Source organism: Pomacea canaliculata, linkage group LG3, assembly GCF_003073045.1.
Source record: "Pomacea canaliculata isolate SZHN2017 linkage group LG3, ASM307304v1, whole genome shotgun sequence".
Lineage (NCBI taxonomy): Eukaryota > Metazoa > Mollusca > Gastropoda > Architaenioglossa > Ampullariidae > Pomacea > Pomacea canaliculata.
In genome coordinates this window covers 27367973-27393033 of record NC_037592.1, presented here as the reverse complement: position 1 = coordinate 27393033, position 25061 = coordinate 27367973, and the positions used below count along the sequence as shown (strand labels likewise).

General features: G+C 41.5%; 2 protein-coding genes across 3 annotated transcripts in view; both read right to left on the bottom strand.

Annotated features, from left to right (window-relative positions):
- Window positions 1–1232: 1232 nt before the first annotated feature.
- On the bottom strand, window positions 1233–5365 carry LOC112559150. The gene is made up of 3 exons (XM_025230144.1): window positions 4763–5365; window positions 4041–4138; window positions 1233–3579 (listed from the first exon to the last, which is right to left on the bottom strand). The coding sequence occupies exons 1-3, from the start codon at window positions 5208–5210 to the stop codon at window positions 2911–2913; spliced, it is 1215 nt and encodes a 404-aa protein (XP_025085929.1). The 5' UTR covers window positions 5211–5365; the 3' UTR covers window positions 1233–2910.
- A 59-nt stretch (window positions 5366–5424) lies between these two features.
- The window catches only part of LOC112559151 (zinc finger CCHC domain-containing protein 10-like), a 34820-nt gene continuing 15183 nt past the window's right edge, over window positions 5425–25061 (bottom strand). For both annotated transcript variants that reach the window (XM_025230146.1, XM_025230145.1), the window contains exons 2-4: window positions 8330–8491; window positions 8117–8155; window positions 5425–7806 (exon numbers count right to left, since the gene is read on the bottom strand). In XM_025230146.1, the coding sequence (XP_025085931.1) occupies window positions 7530–7806; window positions 8117–8155; window positions 8330–8491 (478 nt within the window). In that variant the 3' untranslated portion in view covers window positions 5425–7529. The remainder of the gene's footprint in view (window positions 7807–8116; window positions 8156–8329; window positions 8492–25061) is intronic.

Below are 25061 nucleotides of genomic sequence, written 5' to 3'. Positions count from 1 at the left end.
GCCTCCCGTGTTTTTCAGAATATTTAACCCTTTCGCGGCTCACGGACTAAAAGTGTATGTTGAATGTATGGCTGAATGGCTGAAAACAGTAGATAGGAAAGGGTTAACTGTGACAGAAAATGTGTTCACCAGTAGGTTTTTGGCGGGAACGAGTTGAGGAAATTTACCCAGGCCTGGATACCGAGAGAAGAAGACGTACCCGAGTCACGAGTTGTAAATCTCCCGAGTTGAGATTTGTGTACAGCAGGGTAGTGTCCATCCACGCTGGATGCGGCGGGGTACGGACCCGTTTTTGGATTAACCTCGCCTAGACGAGGTATGACATCTTTTTCTGTTAATACTTATGGAATTGTATTAAGGACGTCTTTTTCTGTTTCTTGTGAAATGGTGATAGTACTTACGTAGGTTTCGAAGTTGGAAACATGTGAGAGAAAGGTGTGTGAATTGGAGAATATATGTTTAGAACGGTATTATATGCAAGCTCGAGTTACAGGTTTTAATTGTATGGGCTGAAGAATTGGATCCATTCTGGATAAGGAAGAATCGCCTCCCAGGACCATTCCGTGATCCACGTTTTTGGTCCAGCACCCAGCAGCACGTGCTATGAGCCCCGTGACGTCACCGCGAGTACCTCCCCTGTGACACGGAAACCGCCTGACCGACACGGTCAGTGTATACGGCCTTCGTGTGTGTGTTTGTGTTAATGGATTCTACTTTGCTGGACATGTGGAGAGCGACAACCCTAAGAGGGACGATGAACTGTGAGTAACCGCACAGAGTGCGAAGAGTGTAATCTTCATATTAGGGTTGCACGATTGGACCATGTTGTGATTGATGTACACCAGCGATGTAACAACGGCGCGTGCAATAAGATATCGGTCGGTGTAGCTAAGCAGTTAGGGAAAACTGACTATGGTAAAAGTCAGCACTGTGTACTCCTACCTTCCCTCGCACAGGATGATGCAAACCATGACCCTCAGTGGTCAAGGGAGCAGCTGATGCAAAACTGAATGTAGGAGGCGTCACCATCGGTCCTGATGAGTATGAAAAACTGGTAAAGTCAACAGTTACCATTTTTGAGATTCTGGAGAAATCTTGGGCCTCTGTTGACTGCAGTTTAGTTGACATGAAGATTGGTGTGCAAAGACACTGGTGAGTACTATTTTATTTGTGTATGATTGCTAAGCATCATGGGAAGTTTAATTACAATGTTTTGACATTGCTATTACAGATGTTTAGTAGGAAAGTTAGCTTTTAAAAGAAAACTTGTGTGTAGATAATTATAAGGCATTTTTTGTGCTTGCTTAGGATTTATATTGTAACATTAGATCAGTCAGAAGAAGGTTTTTTTTTTTTTTTCCACTGATATCTACTTTCTAGCTTCTCTACGAAAAAAATAAGCACGACTCATTAGACTTTGCATTCCCTTTTATTTAGTGAAAAGAATTAAGCATGCGTCTTTGGAATATATGTCTTCATTTTATCTTGTGAAAACTTATTTTGATGTGTCCTTTTGGAGTCAACAATTTGGTTATTACAGCATGTACAATTTGTACATAAGGGAACAGGTCTTGGCAGATGTCCTTCAAATGACTCGTGGCGATTATATTATCCATTTTTGAGCCATTAAAAAGGACCGTCTGTGTACTGAAGCGGCTTATATATCTATATTTTTAAATAGAACAAGGGAAATAAACGCTGGAGTCTAAGGTTTCAAAGTGTAAGTTACATCCCTTAGGTGCTTGATCGCTACAAGGACGGGATATTCGTGATCGCTGTGCTGTTTGCACTGTCCAGCAGCCAAATGAAGTTTTGAAAGATGGGTTGTAATTATGATTGTGAAGCTAAGTCAGTTAAAAACTATCTGGAAAGTTCCTAACATTTCTTGCGAGAAAATAATCTTCGGTTAATCAGAGATCTGTAGGGACAGGATTGGTATCTCCCAGCGCGCCAAGACTTGAACAGCAAGTTTGACATTCATCACTGATGCCGAGGTCAGGTGCACATGCTGGTGTGTTAGCGTGGTCTGTCGAAGCTGTTGGCTGCAATCTCTACTATATACATCAACCACATGCTGCCATAGTAAGTGTTTCCCATTGAGCCAGAGGTACCTTGTGCTCTTTCCAGAGCCTGAATTACTCAAGTTATTGCGTAATGTCTTCATCAAGTGTGGTGGATCTGAAGTGAAGAACACTTCCCTGTCTCGTGCAAATAAATTTATGGTTTTGTAGGTGTCGCTGCCAATCCCATGCATGTCATAGAGTCGCTGGTTGGGTGTTGCCTTGTCGCTGGTTGAAGCGATAACCTTTAAGTTGCATACTCTTTCAAGCAAGCCGATAGCTTTCCAGAACAATGCATATATTGCATCTGCAGTAGCAGTATGTGTGCCAAAGAAACCCAGGCTTGTGCTGAGTGATGTGTTCACTCCCACCACATAAAAGACTAGGGCATGACTTGCTAACTCAGCCGTGCCATCTGAACCAGTAATAAACGCAACCATCTGACCAGACCTCTGATCAAAGACCAGGTCTGACTTGATAGCCATTTCATCATGAAGCAAAATCACAAAGCGCTGGTTGTCCTTAAAGTCTTTACTGGCCTCCATGATGCTATCTAGGATATGTCTACTGAAGCCAGGTGATGGTTGAAACACGTTTGTGTAATCCTGCAGGGTTGATTCTCCTGGCAACTGGAGGACGCCAGTTTTTCTGAGTGTGTCGTATGCTGCTGGGCTTCTGCTGTGGAGCAGTATTGCCAGTCTAATCATCATTGGATGCCAGTGCATGCCCTGCTTTGCTTTACATCTTGAAAGCTTTCAGTTGCTCTTGCCAGAACAAACGTGTCAAAGGGTTGTTCATAGAGTCGATTTTGTTCTCCAGTACATTCTTCAATGACCTATGCAAGGATTTATTATTTAATTCTACACTTTCTACAGTTTAAAGTCTTCTGGAAGTTCTTTAGTTTCTGTTCTACAGCCTTGCTGTACTTCCTCGTCTGTTTCAGAATATCTTTGAGTTTTTCTCTGGGAAGGTTAAGAGAATGGTTGGTCTTGATGCAACTTGACTTGCTGGCTATTGCTCTTTTTTCTTTCATTCTGAGCAGTCTCTCAACATACTGACACGGTTCACATATTTGTCCATTTTCTGTCAACAACACACAGCATTTGGATCTAACAGTGGATGTGTGTGTGCCTACTGACGTGCATATGACGTGTCTGAAATACAGTTGGTTTTGGTCATTTCTCGGTAAGGCAGAAAATTCCTGCAATGGTTCACTGATCACACCTTTGCACACACATTTGCAGCTCAGGTTTGTGAGAAAAGTGTTAAGCTTCAAATTTTCAATGTTTACAGTCTCATTTGGTGCTGAAAAACCATACACTTGAACTGTGGTCACAAAGTCTGCCTTTATGCTCACTTTGAACTTCACCATACTATCCTCTACTGTGGCCACCACAATCTCTTGCTCCATGTTGCTGATTTGGATCCATGGGAGAGGTAGTTCTTCAGCTGCTTTTCGCACTTCACTGAAGGTGTAATATGCCACAGTCTTTGGCAGCTGTGGAGGTGGTCTCTCCGTCTGAAAGAAAAGTGAAGAATTTCAAAAGTTACAAATAACTGCAGAATAAATAAGAAAGAAAGCCCTTAAGCAGTCTTTTGACCTGCACACTTGAATGCTATGATTGCCTATCTTTGATATGAACAATAAATTATTCCTTATTATTATCTACATGTATAGATGGTAGTCACAACTGAATAGTAAAATATCTGCCTATATAGGCATATTTTGAAGAACCTTTACACAGCAGGCGTTTTATGATATACATAGACTACACTTACACATCATAATTATGATTATTATTTTTAGCATATCCAAGCTGGAGCATACTGAACAGTTTTCCAGCTGCTTTATGATTACCCCAGAAAAAAATTATAAATTAGAATTGGCTGTAAACAGAGACTCCTGAAACACATTATTTCTTGCCCCTCCTCCATCCCCACACCTAAAACTTCTCATGCTAAATCTTGGTTTCTACTGACTGGAGGTTTCCTAGGTTGAGACTTTGGAGTTTCTACACTTCTTGGTGGTATTAGTAAGGTTGGCAGGCTGCCTGGTACCAATGAACGTTTTCCACCAGCTGACAACAACAGAGAAAATAATAAAAAATAGCAAGTAAAATTTTGTTAGACTATATATTCATCTTTCCTGAAGTAAGGAAAATCTTACTGAGTGTTGTGGCTGAGTGAAATTCATTGGTAATTATGCTTAAATAAGGAACAATTTGCAAAGTCACAGTACTGCATATCATATATATATATATGGATTCATACACTCCTAAACTCAAACTGATCAATAAAAAACATACCAAAAAAATAATGCATCTTAACGATAGCAGCAGCAGTAGTAGTAGTATGGTCAGGCTTAAATAGCTTAGGCCTTATGTCCCCTCAGTGTCGTCAACAATATATTTTGTCTGATTGCATGGCTACAATTCACTCCAATAAATGTTAAAGAAATCATATGGAATACTATGCAAAAAATCTGAAGCATGCTTTGTCAGCTATACACATTACTTGTCCAATATATTAAACGTGATAACTTTTGCAAAATGGGGAAGTGATAGCGTCAATTTTACACAGGACACTGCCAACACACATTAAAATAGCCAGTCACACATAGTCCACAGTCGAGTGAACAGGCATTTGTTTCAACAATTACTATCGTAATATAAAAAAAAGCCCGTAAGAAAATGCACACGTACCTGTTGTGACGATACATTCTGGGGCAAAATGCCGAGAGCATATAGTCGCCCTTTCAATGTTAAAACTCTTGTCGCATCTGTTAACAGAATGAATAAGAGCCTGTTCCCATTCGGAATTTTGCTTTTTTCGTTGCCGAATGGAAAAAAATGACAGGCCCCGGTTCCTTCCTTTGCATGCACTGCACCCATATACAGCACAATTAGCACCAGGCATGACTGCTTTTTCACTTTTGTTAAAAAAAATCGAGCAAGGGTTCATTACCAAACACTGCACAAACACACCACAAAACGCTGTCACCGGATGTTTCGGATGCCGGTACTCGGGTCTGACATGCGCAATGCTGCTTCGGAGCGAGGAACGCGAAGATACCAATCCTGTCTCTACAGATCTCTGGTTTAATGAAAACGACTTTGTTACAATAACATTGTGAAAGATGCGTGTTAACATCTACCTCTAAAGCTTACTTTTTAGCTAACTAATGCCCTTTTTGGACTGCTGATTTAACATTTTAAAAGTAGTTCATGTCAATGTTCCATGAATCTGGAAAATCCCTCTGCCTCCTTTTGTATTAAAAAAAGATGCCTACTTAGGGTTTTCACTTGCAGAGTACACTTTTCATTCTCCCTGTCTTCTCTCATTACTTCCATCCTTAAGACATAACTTTTTTCATTCTTTTATTCTTTATTTCGACAGAAAATATTTTTAATTATTGAAAGCATTCACAAGTGTCTTAGAATATTATTATCCAAAACAATGTTTATGTAAAATGTTGATACAAATAATTATTCATATATAATAAGGCATTCTGTTTTTTCCTCTGTTCCTAACCCACATTTTATTAGCTTTTTTGTCACCGCTTGTTAGCAAGCATGTTTACACATTTGGCTCAATAGTCCACCACACTCAAGATTGACCATTATCTTGATTTTAGTAACTTCAGCATAATCCACAATGCAGTTTCTAGTTATTTACATACTCAAAATTTGTGAGTTTAGGAATTTTGTTAATGGAGTTTTGACATTTTATTCAAATTATCAGCTAAACAGGTCTTTAACAATATGATGAAAATATAACACATCAATAGTCAAAATAGCACACAAAACTCTACAAGTCAGCAAGAACAAAAAAAAGCTATGAATTTTTTGTACAACAAAAAAGAACCATTCTTCTAAAAAAAAAGAAAATATCTATACAGTTTCCCCATCAGTGAAACGCATCTAAACATCACAAGTAAAATCCAGAACAAGCTATATTCAAAATTTTTTTTTAACATTAAGGGGTCAGGTTTCACACTATATTTTGATCTGTTTACTTGCACCACTTGTTCCTGCAAATAATGTTCTGAACTAGGTGAAGATATGCTAAAAAAGCAAAACATCTGCCTATTTAAGCACATTAATGTGTATAAATAAATAAAAAGTGCTATTTTGAATTCACATTGAGGATGGAGAAAGGTGTAAACATTGAGACTCCCTCTAAATCCCTATCCTGTTATGAACTGTGAAGATGCCAGAAGACATGAGAAGCAATGATGAAAAAGACAAAGCTAAAAACAAAACAATACAGTATTTTTTTCTGGGAAACATATATTTCATAAGCCACAAACGTGGCCATTTATTATAAACACCCAGATGCAGATACACCTGGCAGAGGCACCAACATGAGCAGGCACACTTGAAAACCAGACATGGAAAGCTGTTGCTGTGGCAGTCATTGGATGCAGCACTCAGGAACAACCATGTCGGAAGAACTGTTGACCTGTTTTCTAAACTGGAAGTAACCGTCCTATGTATCCTCCTCAGAGCCCATTAAAAAGTACTGAATCATAAAAATATGGTCAGCTTTTTCAAAAGTGGAATGAATAAAGCAATCTCCCTGTGGAGAACATTTTTTTTTGTCGCTGTTGCTAGTAGTCTGCTAACAATTCCTATTCCTTACTCTGTGCTAGTCATTTTCCTAGAAACCAACTTACCACCCAATAATATCTGCAACCCATAACATCTAGGAAAATTGGCAATAAAATTCCTAATTTTTCTCTCCAATTTTTTTTTTATACATGACTATGATCAGTAAATTTTCATATGGCACTATAATTAGTATATTTAGAAATATGTTTAAGGTTAAAAAGGTATTCAACTGAAAACCCCAAAAGTTTGTAGGTCACATTTAAGCCTCCACTGGCGCCATACATTATATATACATCATAAAAACGATGGATGGCAGTTGGTACATAACAATTTCCACCCACCAAAATGTCAGTAAAAATTCCGAGACACTAGGATGTGCTGAGATGGAAATCACATTATACAATCTTGTCAGATACTATGAATAATAGTACTTAAAAATTATTAGATAAATTGTCAAAATAACGTTAGTAGCTAACAAGTGTGGAATTAAATCATTTTTTTTACTTGGTTATTTAATCTAAAAATCAACAGCTGTGCAACATTGCAGATGAAAACATTTAAAGGCAACACTGAGACTTGCATGCTGTTAAAATTTGCGTAGAATATAATAAAAGAAATATATCATTTGTTTAAATGTTTGTTTAGAATTGCAATATATATTTCCTTTAAAATAAACCACTCAATATCTTCAACATTGTTGTCCTACTTACATCCTCCACTCCACTGTGCAACATTCATCACATATTTTCAGGTCAATCCAGTTCCTGGCAAACAGCATGCATCCATTTCTGATTTCATTCATTTCAATATATTTGTTTTCTTCAGTTTAGACCTCATGCAACTTTCTCACTGTCAGCACTCAGTCATAACAACAATGCTCTTCAGTCATTTCTCTTCTGGCTGCGTCGTTTTTGCGCTTTGACTTTGATTTCTCTTCATCCTCTGACTCGGAGGATGAGGAAGAGGATGAGGATGAGGAAGTGGAGCTATCTGTGGAATCTGATTCACTGTCAGACTCTCCCGCACTGGATGAAGATGATGAGCTTGAGGATGAGGATGAACTGCTGCTGTCAGAATCAGAATCCGATGAACTTGAATTGCTGTCAGAATCTGAAGATGAATCTTCTCCATCTGACCTGTGTAAAAATTATAGAGTAAAAAATAAAAATACATGCAAAACTATATCCAATATTCTCATCATCCTAACAACAATTTTAATGATTTGTGTGATATGTGATAAAATGTGACGTTGAAAGTTGTATAACAATGTCATCACAGAAAATGTTTTCCTTTTATCAAAACAATCATAAATTGAATAAAGGAATATTTAGCAGCAGAAGCATTAAAAGAAAGAAAGGTTGTGGCGATAATGGTGATGACATCTATGAAAGTGCTGACTTAAATGGTGATACTGCAAGAAAACACGTTGGGGTGACGCTATCTTACTTCTTTTTCTTTTTTTCCAGTATAGTACTTGTCTTTGCTCTGCAAAGCAGTAAAAACATCAAATACAAACTTGTATTTCAGTTTCTCACTAGTCATCTACCCATCTAGAGGAAATCTGTTGCCATTAGCAATATTGACAAAAGATATACAGTGCATACAAGTGTATCTGCTTGTGTAAATGTGCAGGAGTAAGGTTTTTGACTGTTAACTTACACCAGCTCCAGTTTGGCCTTTTCTTCATCCTCTTTGAACCGCTTTATCATCTCCGTGGTTCGTGAGGGCCGATGCACGTATTTTCGTTTGCCAGAGCACTGGTACGTCCAGTGACCCTTCTCCAGGCACTTCTGGCACCGGATGTTTTCAGCGCTGGGCTCACTGAAATTAGAGATGTATACAGAATCACTGGAGTATTTGTTAAATTAGACCCTACAAAGAAGATAAGCAACAGAGACAGTGAGGCACAGAATGACATATTTTCTAATATATGGAGAGAGAGCAATACAAAATGTATGTCAAAAAGAAATCTGTACACGCTTATCTTCTCTGTACATGTGTGTGAGAGAGAGACAGAGGTAGAGAGAGTGACACAGAAAAGGCAGACTTTCAAGGTAATTTAAAACATTTTTAACATTCGTACTTCTTTCGTTCAATTTTTTGTTAAATGAAATATTATTATTACTAATGGACAGGACACAGTGTCTCAGCCATTAAATTTCCATTATTTCATCTGTACACCCCTCGCTCACTTCTTTATCAGTTTTATTGATATTGGCTTATGGAAATATTGAATTCCTTTCAATCCATAAGGACATGATTTAGCCACAGTCGAAGACATCCTGAGGTTGTGACCTAAACCTCAATTCTCCAAAAATATTCTTTACAGGCACATATCCTGTGCACAAGCAAATACTGTCATCAGCAGCTACAACAGACTGGCAGGCATCAATCATAAAGAGAACACAGACAAACACAATGTAAAAGACTGAATCTTACACCATTTATACAAATGTTGCAAATCCAAATTCATGATCACCACCTATAAATCGGACTAGCCACTTTTTTTCCTTTGAAATTAATATAATTATGATAAACGGCAAAAGCGATTGCAACTAATGCTTTTTAGACAGGGGTCTAATGGACGTGCAAGTTCGAAATGAATCAATAATGCACAAAACATGTCGGGAACAGCATGAAGAGGAAAGAAAACTGAATGAACAGGCGCATGCAACCTTACGCACTCACAAATCAAATCTTTATAAAAACAACAAATGTCTTCTCGGCCGTTTTCTGACATCAACCTGTGCGGTGGAACGCAAATGGAAACTGCTTCTGCCACCGCACAGCGGACTGTCACGAGCAGAGCTGTCCTGGTCTTTCCAGGTCCTGACTGTGCCAGCAATGTTATTTGAGGGCAATGTTAAAACTCCCTGAGTGAGGAGACCAGACATAACAGGGTTAGATCGTGGGTGTGTGAAAAAGAGAGGGAAGGGAGAAGAGAGAGAAGTGTGAACGCCGGTAGAGGTTGGGGATAGATGGGTAGGGAATAAGTGGCGTGTGCCCACGTTTGTGAGTTGGAGAAAGGTGCAAGCTTGCAGGTCAGGTACCAAGGCTTACAGCGACAGCAATTTGCATAAACGCCTGTAATAGGTGAGATGTGCCAGGGCAAACTAATTCCTTCATTTCGCTCTAACACCGCCAAAATAACGATCGCAGTCTCTTCATACAAGGAATGATAAATACAAGGGTTTTATCTAGGATGACCTTTTATCCTTATGTTGAATAATTCCTTATCTTAAAAACTAATTTATCACAGTAAGCATCTGGATATGCTTAAGATCGACAGGACTCTTCGCTGATATGCGTGCTGTTAAGTTGTAGCTAGGGTTAGCCAAATAAACCTAACACATTAAAACAAGGGTAACAGAATAAGCAAAAGTTATGCTTTTTAATCCAGTCCTTGATCAAAAAGAAACACACTACTGAAAAACAAAGCGATTAATCAAATAAGAGACTTTTTTTTTTTGGCACACTGATTTGCTAACCTTGAATGTGATTGATATGATTATAAAGTTTATCTATTCTGAGTATTACTTAATTTCTTATGATTGTGATAACCGGGTGTCATTTTTTTAATGAGTTTTGTTTCTTTTTAAGTGTTACTGTGTCTTTTAATACTGAAAGCAGCATGTGATGCTACCACCATGTACGTGCGCGTGTGTGCAGGGCTGCACTCAGGCATTCCCTTCTCTTTTTCGTGATCTGCGAGTGTGAGCGTCGTTCACTGTCAGCATGGAGTCCCACCCATCCACATTAAAAAAAGAAAAAAAGGAAGAATAAGCGAGCATCTTCCTACGCCACTGAGGAAGATAGGAGGATGAAGAGTAAGGGGAACGAACGGGATAGACTGGAAAAGGACATTAAGATAATACGACTAATGCAGAATGCAAACCATTTTTTTAAAGTGAAGCATTTACGTTAAGGAGGTAAAAAAGCGAAGTCAGCGAGAGAAGTCCGCTTTACACGCCCCTACGGCCAGATACTAAATCAGAGTAATGCATGACGACAATAATCCAAGTAAGAGGCACACGTGAATTTCATCGACTAGGGACGATAATAGCTACGTTTCGGCGCGATGCCATGAATGCACTGGCAATGAGCCACCCATTATCTGAAAACTGTATTTTCATTCATGTGCAGCAAGTTTGGTGCATCCTACACGCTGCTCTCTCTCTCCTTCACTCTCGCGCTCACGAAGCGCGCTTCCGCTCTACGTGACGGCGTTAAGACGTAGTGCCTGCTCTCGTGCAAAGAGCGTGCCTTTGAGCATGGGGACGCTAGCATGCGGACACCGCCAGTCCGCGGTCGAAATCTCGTTAACCTCTTGCACGACGGCAATTGAATTCCCTCCGCCAGGAGTCATATAACATAGTACGCATCGTCACCTTCCACGTGCATCAAAAGTGTTAAAGGGGCATCTTCGCTGCCTTGTGCTCCACAGATCGTGTTTTTTTTTTATTATTTCACCTAACAAACTCTGGCGCAGAGTCTTGTTTAAGTTATTCTAACGTGGACGATACTTGCTTTTTGCCAAGATTCGGATTCTTAACGCAGGTTTCACAAAGAAGTTCCAACTTCCAAACGACCAGAATGCCATGATTTGTACATATTGTTCCTGTTAAAAGAGCTTCTTTCAGGAGTGAAATACACTTTACTCCCCACCCTTCCCATCCCTGCTTGTTACGCACCTTCACAGAATACTCTATCAAAGATGCCTGGTATATAATAAGCGCCTTTCTAATGGTGAAGCTGATAAGTATTTCCCAAAGTCAGAATATTTCTGCATTCGGGAAATGTTCTGGCCAAGCAATGCTGTCCAATTCAGCAACTTACAACTGGCACCACCTCAACAGATCATACCGCCATTTTCTGTCAGCTCTGAAGCGAAGACCTCAAGACAGCGAAGTTGGTGCCGAGAAGTCTGAAAAAGCTTCGCCGTTGGTAAAGAAACTAAAGAAACAAATCACGAACCGTGCAAGTTAGTTCTACCATCAAAAGAGTTAATCTCGGTGGATGCGCGAAGACTGCCGTCTAGTAAGTTGATTAGCCGCTTCCATCCTTCAGCAGCCTTGATATGGCCATTCACGCAAGTCGTGGCTGCTGGAGACCTCAGTACACACGAGACCTTCGGCTGTCAGCAAACTTCGACCACAGAAAGCTGTCCTCTTGAGTTCTGCTAATCACCGCGGCAGAAGAGGCTTGGCAAATAAAGTTTATCAATATTTGTGTCTAGCCTGCTCCAGAACTCGATCGAGTCCTCTGATTTTGTTTCTTTTCCAGTCGCTATTGGTGCTTGGGATAGTCAAACAAACCTCTTTTTTTTTTCTTCTTCTCCCCGCCTTTCCCGTATCCCTTTAAAAATCAACTACAATGCTAAAATGCCATCAAATGTCAGCTTTATCAGAAAATGTAAAAAAGAAAATCCAACAATCTCTTGCATCTTAGAAATCTATGGGTTTTTTTTTTAAAAATCGAAATGCAAGCAGCCAAGCACACACACACATGGGACGAGGAAAAAACAAAAAGGCAGAAGTCTCATTAGACTTTCCAAGGAGAGTCGCTTGAGAAGGATAAGAACAAACAGCACCGGGGATTTCTGTCAGCTCACATTTCGACCAGTCCGCTTGATTGAGATCAATCCATGGATTACCAACCCTGTACAACATTGAGACCTCGTCTGCTGGGAGATTGCTCGGCTTGCGGAGTGCGGACCACAGACAGGCCACTAAAGCTGAATCACAAGTCTTTTGCTGCATCAACTAGTTGAAATGCACAACATGTTAGCCATGAACAGCAAAGCAAATCAGAGAGAAAGAAAGCACGAAGGAGGAGAGGGAAGAATTGCAAATAAACGCCACGCTTGATAGAGCGGGAAAGGACGAAGAAGATAATGATGATAAAGAAATGGACATATGAAAAGTCATATTAGAGAAACGAATAATAAATAAAATTAGGTGATAATGTCACACGTTTAAAGGCAAGTTTGAGAGAAACAGTATGATGATAATTCCCAATGAAAGTCATGCCTAAGAGAGAGAGGAAGACGACGATGAAGAAGACGATTCAAAAGAACCATACTTTCTAGTTGTTGCAGGAGATGATTCTGGGAGACGGGAGGAGACATCGACACTAATTCAGATCGGAGTGTCAGGTTCAAATTCATTAAACGAGAACCACAGATAAAGCCGTGCGATACCTGACATCTGCAGGTTAGACCTGCAGCCAGCCAAACGACTCGGATCATCGACCACTGCATCATGGGAAACATCTCACCAGAAGGACACGGATTCAAAGACAGCTCTACCTGAACACCAAACGGACGCACTAAGAGCGCGTGTGCGCGCGCTTGGGGCTAGAATATGCAAATGAAAAACAAAAGACTGCCACCGATTTCAGCATCTTAGGTGAGAGGGAGGAGGACAGTGGGGGTGGACTGTGGAAATCGATTACTTCCGTAGTGCGCGCAAGGACGTCAGTAAAGTGCTCGCATCTCCGGGATAAAATTCAAGAACGGATGCCTGCAAAAATCCCAAATCTGCCAACAGTTGGAGATGATGGCGATGGGGAGGAAGAGAAGGGTGAGAGGGCGGGAGTGTCCTCCAGAGGACCGCTGGGAGAACGCGACTGAAAAATGGACTAGCAAACGAAATGCTAAGCTTTTCTACGAAAGGTTTCCAGGCTGCACGGAAGAATAACTCCATGGGTAGTGCGAGATACACTGGAAGAAAAGTACTCCAGAAAGTACAGAAGTCTGCAGCATGTCTGGTGCTTAGAGCCAAGGAACGGGACCACCCCACCCTTCTCCTTCGTTTTCTACACTGGCTTCCCATCCGTTCTGTCATCCAGTACAAACTGTCCATGCTGTGTTTTAATTTCTTTGCTGGCACCTGCCCTGATTATTTCTATGAACTGCTCTTTCCTTATGTCCAGCTCCTCGTCTGATGATCGTCTCCTAACTCTTCCTGTCCCCAAAACAACATATGTACACAGGATGTTTAGTTATTGTGCAGCGAAACAATGGACCTCTCTCCCTTTCCATATCCGCCACCTACCCACTACTGAATCCTTTAAACGTGCACTGAAAACACACATCTTCCGTAAACATTACTCCTAACAACCTTTCCCATGATGCATTTACATTACATATACATTTATCATGCATTTCCTTTTACACACCCTTTCTTTCGCAACATCATGTTACTCTCAGCTCTTGTTGTTTGGTTCCTCTTTGTGTTTTCTGTATTTGATTTTAATCTTCGCTTAGAATGTAGTTGATTCTTGCATAGTTCACATGCTATTTGTTCGTTTCCTTGTCTCTTGTATACTGTCCATGTTTCGTTCTTGTTCTTAAGAGCTAAGAGCATGCTCCTTAGGAATGTGAGTATGCGCTTTATAAATTTTCATTTATTATTATTAACAAGACGACGAAAAAGAAATAAAACGGGGGGAAAAAATCCCATAGCTCCTGAACTGTTAAGTGCACAAGAGGAGAAATTAATTTACTCGGCTTCCTTAACTTAAAAAAAAAAGCTGCCGCTTACATTAAGCACCAAACTTTATAGATTTTACGTACACATCCATCATTCTGAACAGTCCACAGCTAAAAACAAAAATGCCTTGAGTTAATCGGTAGGTAGGGAGGCCAGCAGCGGAAGGGACTCGATTGGGTGGGAGGAAATGCCTTTTAACGATCAGCGGTTGCTGCGGCAGATCATGAACTGACGTATGGGAGGGCAGGCAGAGTAATAATCTTGTGGCTCCGGACTAACACAAGAAAATAAGTGTTTACTCATTGAACGAAGCTGCCCCAGACTAGTCTCGACACCAGTTTACTGCGCTTAGCAGCTCAGCATTCCTGGTTTATCCTGGAGGAGCGCATAGCGTCTGCCTTTGAAATTTTTTTTTTTTAAACTAAACGAAAACACTTCAAAGCTGACGCTTTTCAGAGAACGTCAGGCACGTGGTATCAAAAACAAAAACGAAAAACAAAAACTGAGACAGCAGGGATCCGTCTTGCTGCTTGCATGGTTTGTTTTAGCACAGCCCAGAACTGGAGAACGGGAAAGATGCTGTTTCACAACACGGTTCCTCTCTTTGTTTGGCATGGCGCCGCCTCCTTATCAAAACACAGCGGAGTTTCGGGATCCATAGAAAAATTTTCGGAAGGAATGGTTAGAGGAACACATCTTCACCTAGTAAAGATACCAAACTGGACTTGTAACTAATGAACAGGTAAAGGAGTCCTATCTGAGGATAAGGTGAACCTGAGTTATCTACATGAAGTAGGCAGCGTGTGGGGAAATATACTTTTCCTGTCGATTTTATCCACTAACAGTTAAGCAGCGGATGTTTCCTCCACACAACGTTTCAGGAGTGGAGGGGTGACAGGAGAAAGTGAAAGATGGGTGACTGTTTTGTTGGATAACTAAGGAGGGCAATCCGATTTTCAAGCACCTAACCGTTAAAGCCCTTTTCATAAAATTGAAATAGCTCTTTTTTTAACCATCATCTCCATCAACAAGTCAACACTCACTCTCTCTGCCCCGAAGAAAGCTGCTTCTCCAAGTCTTTCACTTCTTGTGGAAAAAAGCCATGCACTGCGTAATGCACTTCTTCAGACTGCCCCTCATGGCAACTTCTTGCGTCTGGAAGTTGATTCTAAAGACGACTCTTAAGGACAGACAGTCCTAAGAACAGACAGCCGATCTCCAGACCGACCATCTCTCAAAGACCGCTTTCCCAAAGGAAACATTCCCACCCGATTGAAAGCCTGCCAGTTTTGTGAACTGAAATCAGTTCAGTAATCATAGAACGAGTCTTTGCGACTTCTGCAAACGACCAAGACAGAAAAGAAAATGTTCACACTGGAATCTAAAGAAAACAAGAGGTGAAATTTAGCTCATAAAAAAACCCATAGCGCGAAATTACAGGAGGACGGAGCTCCGAGATCAATGAGCCCTGAAGGGTTTCTTTTAGATGGCGGGAAAAAAGTTGGGTCCGACGTGAAAAATGGCTTTTGTCCGGCCCCTATTGCTTCACCCCCTTCCCTAGTGGCATTGCGTTCATCACGCTCGTTCGCTTAAATGTTTATCACAAAAATGCAACCAATGACCGCACACCCTGTACCCCTTTCTGCCACAATTTGTTGGAGGTACAGATGATTCTCCCAGCTTTAATGATGATCGGTGCACTACACATGTTAAATAGTGTCAAACATTTTTCTTTTTCCTTTTTTTAAGTGCAATTGATGGAATGCAGTTAGACAATAAATGCGTGGCACTATTTTTGCACAAAAATGTTAAGCGATTTTTTTTTCCTCTTCCCCTCCTTTGTCTTTTTCTTCTTTTAAAAAAGCTAATATTTTGTTCTGGAGATCGCTTATGTACTCTGTAGGAAGGCGGAAAGGTTAAGCGGTTAAAGCATTAGTGTCCAAACACGGTTGTGTGCTAGTTTACTCGTGTAGCTAAGCAAACTTCCTCCAAACTGTCTCTCAGGAATGATACTTGACTCCACAAAAGGTTGAGGAAGTTATGTAAGACATATAGGAAGAGGAGAGGGGTAGTGGTTAAACACTTGCTTGTCACCACTGCCTTGGGTTCAGATCTCGTCTCGGACCTTCAATGTACGTGACACCTGTTCGCAGGGCTGGCCGTCGGGTTTTTTTTCCCCGGGTATTCCTGCTGACTTCGCCTCCCTCTCCCCCCATCCCCACCCCCAATAATGCGAACTCACCTCTAGGTGGAAGCATTTTCCTACTAAAACGAACCAAATCAGATTGTCTTACAAAAATATTTGCAAAAAAAAAAGGCATCCAACACCTCACTCCCCGACGACAACGAATGCAAAAACTCGGCTTCTTTGCATCTTGATGTTGACCAATGTTTCTACTACACTTTCGTCAGCGATACACAACATACCTGCAAACCCATTTCCCCGAGTCTTGTGTCAATTGTTTAGGGCGCGGTACAATCTATGAACACTTCGGCTGGCTGAGAGAAGACGTCTTGGCCATTCTAGCTGCGGGGCTTCGGTGGAACAAGCAGGCGCCATAAAGCCCCTTCTCCTCTCGGCCTCTCTTCCGCCGACCTGCCAACTTAGTGAGCATCAAACCGAGGAATGGTCGTTAAGCCCGCTGACCGCTGGACTAAGCAGTCGACTCCAATGATACCCTTCCAGACGTTGCCACCGCCACCCTGTTTCCAGTCTCCCGGTGCCCAATAACATTTGCGGCTTTTCGCCCAGGCCAGCCACGACTACCTTAAGAACACGTTCCTGACTATTTCTCTTCTCCTCCTCCCTATCGGAAACATCTTCCCGTCAATTCCCTCGACCCGCCTCTTCGATTGCAGACAATACAATTAGTAATATTCTCGCAGTCAGATGCTATTCGACATCGAATACAGTGTGTGAGAGAGAGAAAATAGCTTGGGGTAGGCACAGAACGCGAGAATTACTCGGAGGAATATGAAAAGGAAAGAATAAAGAGCGCACAAGGTCCTCCCTCCAATTTTTAGATAAGTTTAAGTGGTGCTTTGCCAGCGTCAGCCAGCTGCACAGAAAAGAGTGAGTGAGGATCGATTCTCTTTTTGAGTTTCAGGAAGTGAACTGATACGTGCTTTGGATGCGACAAGGATGAAAGAAGGGAGACTGTTCGCGTGCTCGTATGACATAAAAATGCTAAGTGCTTTGAAATGAGACCTGACCTTTTGGGATGAACAAAGAAACTCGCTTCGTGCTGCTTTATAAGAAAGCTTTAACGACACTAATCAATACGAACTGAAGAAGAAGCAGAAGAAGAGAAGAAAAGAAGAAGAAGCTTAACAATTTCTTCCCGTTTCTGTCCTGTTAAATGGTTCGGCAAAGTTCTTCTGTCCGTTGAAAATCCACTCACAAAACCGTTGGTTATCAATCAAAACACATCGACCAAAACAACACTTCCATTCGCGCCCGAAAACATATTTTCCACTGCGTGATTCTGTGACCAGGTAATGTGACCAGACAGTTATTGTACAACCGGCCATATTTATGTGCCTACCGCCAGTAATTTTCCACCAGCAAGCTGTGGCACTTTGTCCCTAGCAGGGTGCTGCCCGGGTTAATTTTGTCAAACACTTTGACATTTATTTTACGCCGATTTTCCATGGCAGACACCCAAAATATCATGTAACGGGTAATACGAACATTAAATTTAGAGGTATTCATGGACAAAATACATAATTCAAACATAGTCTACGACCTTTCCGTCAATAAAAGGAATATTACTGCAAAACGTGGTTAGGATTGCACAAACACACATGCCCATGCATAGACGTGGTGTAGTCTCACGCCGCTTTATTTATAAGATTAATATTTTTCGGGAACTTCTCATAAACAACCTTTGCAGCAACACAAACTAGAGACACGCTTATATTTTCAGGCTCGTATTCCGAAACAAACAGAACGGTGGAAATGCACTTCATGTGACACCTCCCTTGTGCAAGAAAATCAAACAGGACATAATTAATTAGCATTGCCGACGTGGGAATTCGCAAATCGTAAAAATCCACGGAAAGGGCAGACCGTCCATTTTGTACAGATCAATGAGTGACCCAGCTGCAATTAATTATACTGATCATTACTCCAACCCAACCCACCCCCCAAAAAAACTTTTTTCGATGGCTATCGCTCAGAAAGGTGTGGAGACGGAACTGGTCTAGCAGTTGTGTGTGCGTAGATGTTTGTTTGCGTGTGTGCTCGCGCGCTGCACGTTCCATATCACCGCCACGTCACAGCATATATGTCTGTATTATGCGAGGCGTTATCAATATTTCACAGCATATATAGCTGAATCTCCTGCTGAATGATCTCTGGTCTGCACACCCTGCCGTCCAGGTTGTCTCGCCATACAGCAAAACTTCGTGCAGCGCTTACGCTCCGCGGCCCTTTGTGGTGTACATCAAAGCTCAAGGGAAAACAGAGATCATACAGACCGCGATTTGTATGATCTCCAGGTAGTCCGAACTACAATACACCAGTCGCTTTTTTATCTTGCACAAAGCCATAGAAACCGACTTTACCTATCTGCGTAGGCGCCCGACGTGCCGGAGTGTGTGTGGTGGTTGACGGCTGAGGTGGAAAAGCAGAGGAAGGGAGGAGAACATCAGACTTGCAAATAAATAAAAGCTCGATATAGTGTACAAGGACAACATAAAGCGTGCGATGGTATTACCAAGAGACAACAATCGTAAATATTACGAACTTGTATTAATGGACTGCTTGCTGACTTTGTTTTTTTTTTTTTTTTTTTTTTTGTTTTTTTTGGGGTTTTTTTGGTGTGTGTGTGTCAGTTAACTACTAGAACGAGGCTGGTGTGTGTAAAGCTTCCGGTTTAGTCACATCCATGGTTTCAGCTAGTCGAGACTAACAGCGGAGAATTTCTCAAGAGGCTAAGCGTTGGTCTCGGCAGACAGTCATCAGTCCACCTACACACGTCCGTGGTAAGTACAGCCAACGTGCACACCAGGCATCTCCCAAAATAAACCGCCTGCACCAATTCAGGAATGTGCTGTTTTTGTCGCTCTCACATAACCGAGACCACCACCATCACCATCACATGCTCAAATGAATGTACTGATGCGGTTTCTTGCAGAGATAGTGTTGGGCTCCCTTTCTCCTTTTTCGCAAAAATAATATGGAGCTCTAGTTGTTATATTATCCAGCATAATTCTACACACATAGTCAAAAAAAGGCCCTTTCTGTAAACCACGTCCTCCCGACTTGGAGCCAAAAGATCAATATCACCACATGCTAGGCAAATAAATGAAAACAGACAGCCACAAATATTTCTATGCTCAGCCAAACTGAAACTGAGGGGCAGAGAGAGAGAGAGCGAGGGAGGATGGACTTTCCAGCCAATGGGCGCATTAACAGTCGGCTGCTCTTGTTCAGATCTCGTGAAGAAACGGGTGCGATTTTGCAAAAATCAATCACAGGCAAGAGTCAAGACTATCAATTACACTTCCGCGAAGTTGGGGATGGAGTAGGGTGGGGAACCCCCTTTTCAAAAAAAAAAATTCTGAAGGTTGGGATAGTGACCACCAACACCGATGAATGTGTCCTCACAGATGTGCCCGCACAAGTACACCTCTCACCAACCCCTTCACACACATCCATGCACGGCTGCACACACCCAAGCACCAATGCCTCTTCCACAGTCGTTGAGGCGTTATAAATGTAAATCCGTTGAGACGCCCAAGATTGCGTGCAATGTCGTTGCCTGCGGTCACAAAAGTCCTCGCGTGGCCATCATGTTGACTTGACAAGTCGTAAAGACCTGCATGCAGCTAGAGAGGACCCGCAGGGCGACATAGCCATGAACCGGCATGCTCAACAACTTTCTGCTGTAATGAACAGAATATGAAACGTTCGGGAGGAGAGGTGAGTTGCGAAAACACTTCCACTGCATGTTTGAAGGAGTGGTACTGACCAACCGCCCATAAAGGTGCAGGCGGTGGCTATGCTACATGTGAATTTTCCTTTCTTCGATCCTCACTCTTTGTCAGGTTAGCCCCTACTGCTAGATGTTGTCAAGAACTTCAGCTAAAGGACAGGCCTTTCCCCGCCCTTCTTGTCATCCCCCTCGTTCCACTGACCTATGCTCGTTCCAGGCAGACACAATTGCTGTGACATCCAGAAGCTCACAGAATCAGTAAAAGATCTCATTACGCGCGACTGGTCTTTTTCCATCGAAACCTACTTCGCTCAGCATATGACAGCACATTTGCTCTCCTCTTTGCATTGCTTTGGCGAATATTTTTTCCAAAGAGGAAAATATGAAAGAAACTGAGAGGATGCAGAATGAAAGATTTGAAAACGCCAAGAGACTCCCAAACTAGTGCAGCTTAGCGGATGAGTGATTGCACCCTAAGATGCTCTGCAAGAAATTGAAGACCAGGGCTGCCTTAATGGGATTACATAGAGTGAAAAGGAGATATTAAAATAAAATGGCCAAAACATGGCCAGGTCTCTTTTCCTCGACGTCTTCGCATATTTTTGGCACGGTAAAGGTATTCCAGAATATAGAATACAGCCAATCTAGAGTAACAACGCTCGTGAGAATAGTCTTGGAGCTACTTCTAACACCTAGTTCTTTCTCCTTCTCTCCCCACCAAATCGAATGAATATGCTTCAACAAAAAACTGACAGATTAAAACTGACTGTGAACTTGGATAAATCTAATATAATGAAAAAAAAAACCATCTCTCCTCACAAGTGCAGTCATTTTATTGAAAGAAGGAAAGGAAATTCACAAATAGCTACAAATAACTATTTCAATATAAAAACGTCAAACCCATACCCTGATTGTCAACAAGGAAAGGAGAAACTAGACTGTCTTAATCACTCATACAAACTGGCCACAGCTCTAGCACAGCTGTCTAAAGAGCAAACGATGGGTGGGTGTGGCTTGGGTTATCTTACTCAAACCAAATGAATCAATTTTTTACAGACTAGCAATTAAGTATAACATGCCTAAAAGATAAAACGAAGAATTCCATCTAGTCAAGTTTGTAGCATTCAATTTCAGTATCTACAGACCAGACCACTGTGCCCAAAGGGGTAAGACAGCTCGTGCTTTTGCCAGAAAATTTTGGCAGAGGGAAGCACAACCCCAAAGATAATCTTTCTTCATTCTATCTGACTACATATATAGTTCATAAAATGTTCCTAGTATACAGAAGAGTAGCATATGAGCAACTGCTCTGAAAGATGTGCACTCTAAATGTGTATATCTAAATTCCATGAACAAGTCACAGCTGCAAAAGACCACTTTCCTGAGAATTCAGTGCCATGTGTAGTCTGTTGTTTTTTGTTTTGTTTTGTTTTTTTTTGATAAAGAAGCTAATAAACTGATTTCCTTAATGAAAGAGTTATATGTTGATGCTCATGCCACCACTCTGCAACTGCTGGCCACAGTGTCTGCTGCTGATGCTCGCAAAAATCACAAGGAATATATGAGGCAACATCATTTTACAGTTTATTCGCTTCAAGACCTTATAATTTTATATTCCCTGACATGTGATACAGACCTAAAATTTTATGTAAAAATGCAAGCCGCCCAAGTCTCTCTGAAGTTCACTTTCTTTAAGCTTGTGAAGCATACAAAACCATTTGTAAAAATATAGTTTCCAACAAACATCTAACACAAAGAGTGTATTGGAAATGTTGACACTGACATTAAGGAATGAAGATATTATTTATGCAGCCAAATACATAGATAAAGCTAGTAAAATTAGGGTAAAAACATTCCTGAGAACATAAAACGAAACTGATTGTGTAAGGTTGTGCATTGATTCAGAGTATTATGGTCATACAAATGTGTTTAAAAAAATTTAAAGAATTATAGTATTACACGGGATGTCTGTATTCTTAAGAGATGGAGCAATGTAATCCACTTATGAGTATATATATCGTCAGTGTCTAGTTGGTAACAACCTCAACACTACCACTGCTAACACCTTCATCGTTATCACTGGTCACCACCGTCACAGAAGTGGAAACCCCAAAGTCCCTTTACAAAAACCCTTTCTACTGCCACAATCTGACCCTCACCGTGGACCTTCTCCCATGAGGCCACAGCGCTTACGGAGAGGTTGACAAGCTGGAATACTTATTGGAGACCGAGAATATCTCCTGTATACTGATCAGAATAGACCCAAAAAAAAATTGCCAGAGAGAATTCAGAAAACTCCGAACTAAAAAAAAAAAAAACCTAAGAAAATCGACTAAGGTTGAAAATACAGAGACCCTCGATCTTATTTTTTTCCGGTGGCGTTTTGTCCTGGTTTTTATGGGTGCCACCTTCTATTCGCTGCTGATTACGCAAGCGGAAGTGACCCTGGATGGCTGTGCAATGGATCGTTCACATGTGCCACCCATCATATCCTGGCAAGGGTTGTAGGAGGGTGGGTGGGAGAAGAGGAGGAAGTAGAAATAGTGCACGTGCACGCGCGGCGGATAAGAGGGTCGAATAATAAACCTCTAAATCTCGCTTCACAGACCCACAGTGTAGGGATATTGCTTGTCCCCACTGCAGCGAGAAGTTCTAGATTCAAATCTCGTCCTGGGACACTTTGTATGTCACACCTGTTCGTCGGAGATTTTCTCTTACTACTCCGCTTCCTTCCTCTTTCCCTCTTTCTTCGTAGTGTGAAATCATCTCTAGATGGACGCACCTTCCTTCCCAACCAGACACAACCAACTTTATATACATCCTAGGATGCTGGGGACTGGATGTGAGGTGGATGAGAGAAGACAGCACAGATTTCTATGAAGTCTGTGGAAGAGAATTTTCAACAAGCCATTCTGTCGACACCGTTCAGTGAAGTCGCAGCACCCAGACCGTCTCACTCTTCGCCCCCTGGCGATGGTAGAGGACAGCACACTCCCGTGTCCGAGATCTCACAGTTATCGCCTCCCACCTTTTGCCCCCTACCCACTCTGGCGAAGCCAATCCTCAAAAATTAAACGCTAATAAATAATCTTTTCACACATTTCTGTGAACTAGTCTCAGTAATAAGCAAGCTGGTCGCCTTCTGGGCGCCTTAAGTTCCATCCGCACGCACCTAGAGGTTTGGCGCTTGTCAACATGTCGACTGTTGAGTTCAAGGAGGTGTGTCCCATGACACAAAGCCTTGTTTCTTCGTGCGTCACACAGGCCGGACAATGAAATTTCTTATTGATTTTTTTTCAAAGTTTCTGATAAAGTGCATTTCCTCGCGTGGCACCGAGCTCGATGCACTCAAACTAAAGAGTACAATAAGAAGGCACAAAATAAGAGAATCGTCTTAGGAATGAACGGACAATGAATTTCCTGAAAAGTCCCTTCAGTCTTGTTTTTTTTTTTTTTTTTTTTTTCTCTCTTCTTCACCATTTACTATTTCAGACTTAAAGTGGAGCAGTATTGTCATCGACATAAAAAAAAAAGTTCGCATTCAGCTGAATGTTTACTAGAAGCCGAAAGAAGGAAAACGTCCATATCGATTTGTACAATTTTTAGTCTTTATACCAAAACCATACAAAAAGCCATCATCATAACCGCAGCAAACGAAGCAGGGCCAATCAGACCTAACATGTCCCCCTCCCCCAACATAGAACTACGAAGGCCAAAAGGAACTGGAGCCACACAGATGCACTATTTTATTCACATCTCCACGTTCAGTGGCAGTACTATGCAAAACAAGCATTAAAACAAACTTTACTGAAGATGCATATTTAAAAGGCGAGAATTCTTATTGTTCGTTGCTGTTGTACTGACTTAGACATTCTCATCACCGTATCTTTGGTCGTGATCTTTAGCTTCTTTTTATGAATCTTTCGAAAGTCATAAAATGGTAAACGAAATCTATATAAAAGCACGTCCACAAAAGCATTACATAAATAGCCCGAATGTTCCAAAGAAACAAAAAAAAAACCTTACATACAAAAATGGTAAACCCGTACACGTCACGATCACTGAAAGCAAACAAGACACAAAGTTGTGTTTAAAAGCCATAGTAAAGCAAATGTCTTTACATGTGCATAAAGAAATGGTATTCGTATCTTTATAATGGCTAAACAAAATCACTTTCACGCTTTCACAAACAAGCCCTATCCTCTAAAATAAGGGTTAAAAATTCGTTATGCAGTTCCATCCGGGAAGCGGGTCTTAGATGCTGTCGTCTCGGAGGCGCTTGGCGTAGACGAAAGGCTCTCGAGTAAAGCTCAATATTGACCCCAACAAACATTCTGACGTGATTACCTACACGTATTCCCCAGCCTCGCTCTAAACAACGCGATCAAAGTCGCGCACACCACTCCCAACTTTGCACGTCACTTAGAAACAACCCACACACACACACACTCTCTAGTAAAGAGACCGTAATGCACATCTTGCAGACCTTAATTAGACGGGCAATCCAGGCAATTAATTCAGGTAAGAATGAGGACTGAGATGTCTCTTCCGTTTCCTTGACAACAATCATTAACGAAGGTGACAAGCTCAGCTGCAGTCAGCCTATCAAACGTTACATCTCGCTCTTACCAAGTCTCCTTCTCTTCGTCGCGTTCTCCCCCGAGACCCAGACACCGACGTGTAGCCCCGCTTCCTTCCGCAACTTCCAGCATCTTCTTGCACCCACCTCTTCCCCACTTCCCTCTGGTTCGTGCTGGCTTCTCTTAGTCACAATGTCAGTCTCCAGACATTCTGGGAGTCTGGCTGCATTGTTGAAGCTCAGCCAGTGTACCTAAATTAGCTATTTACCGTCTTGGCGACTTCCTTCTTATTATTTTTTAAAAGTTCATTACTAGGTTCAAGCTTCCTTCTGAGCATTTATTACAAAACTGTATCATCTGAAGACATGCTTTGGTTATG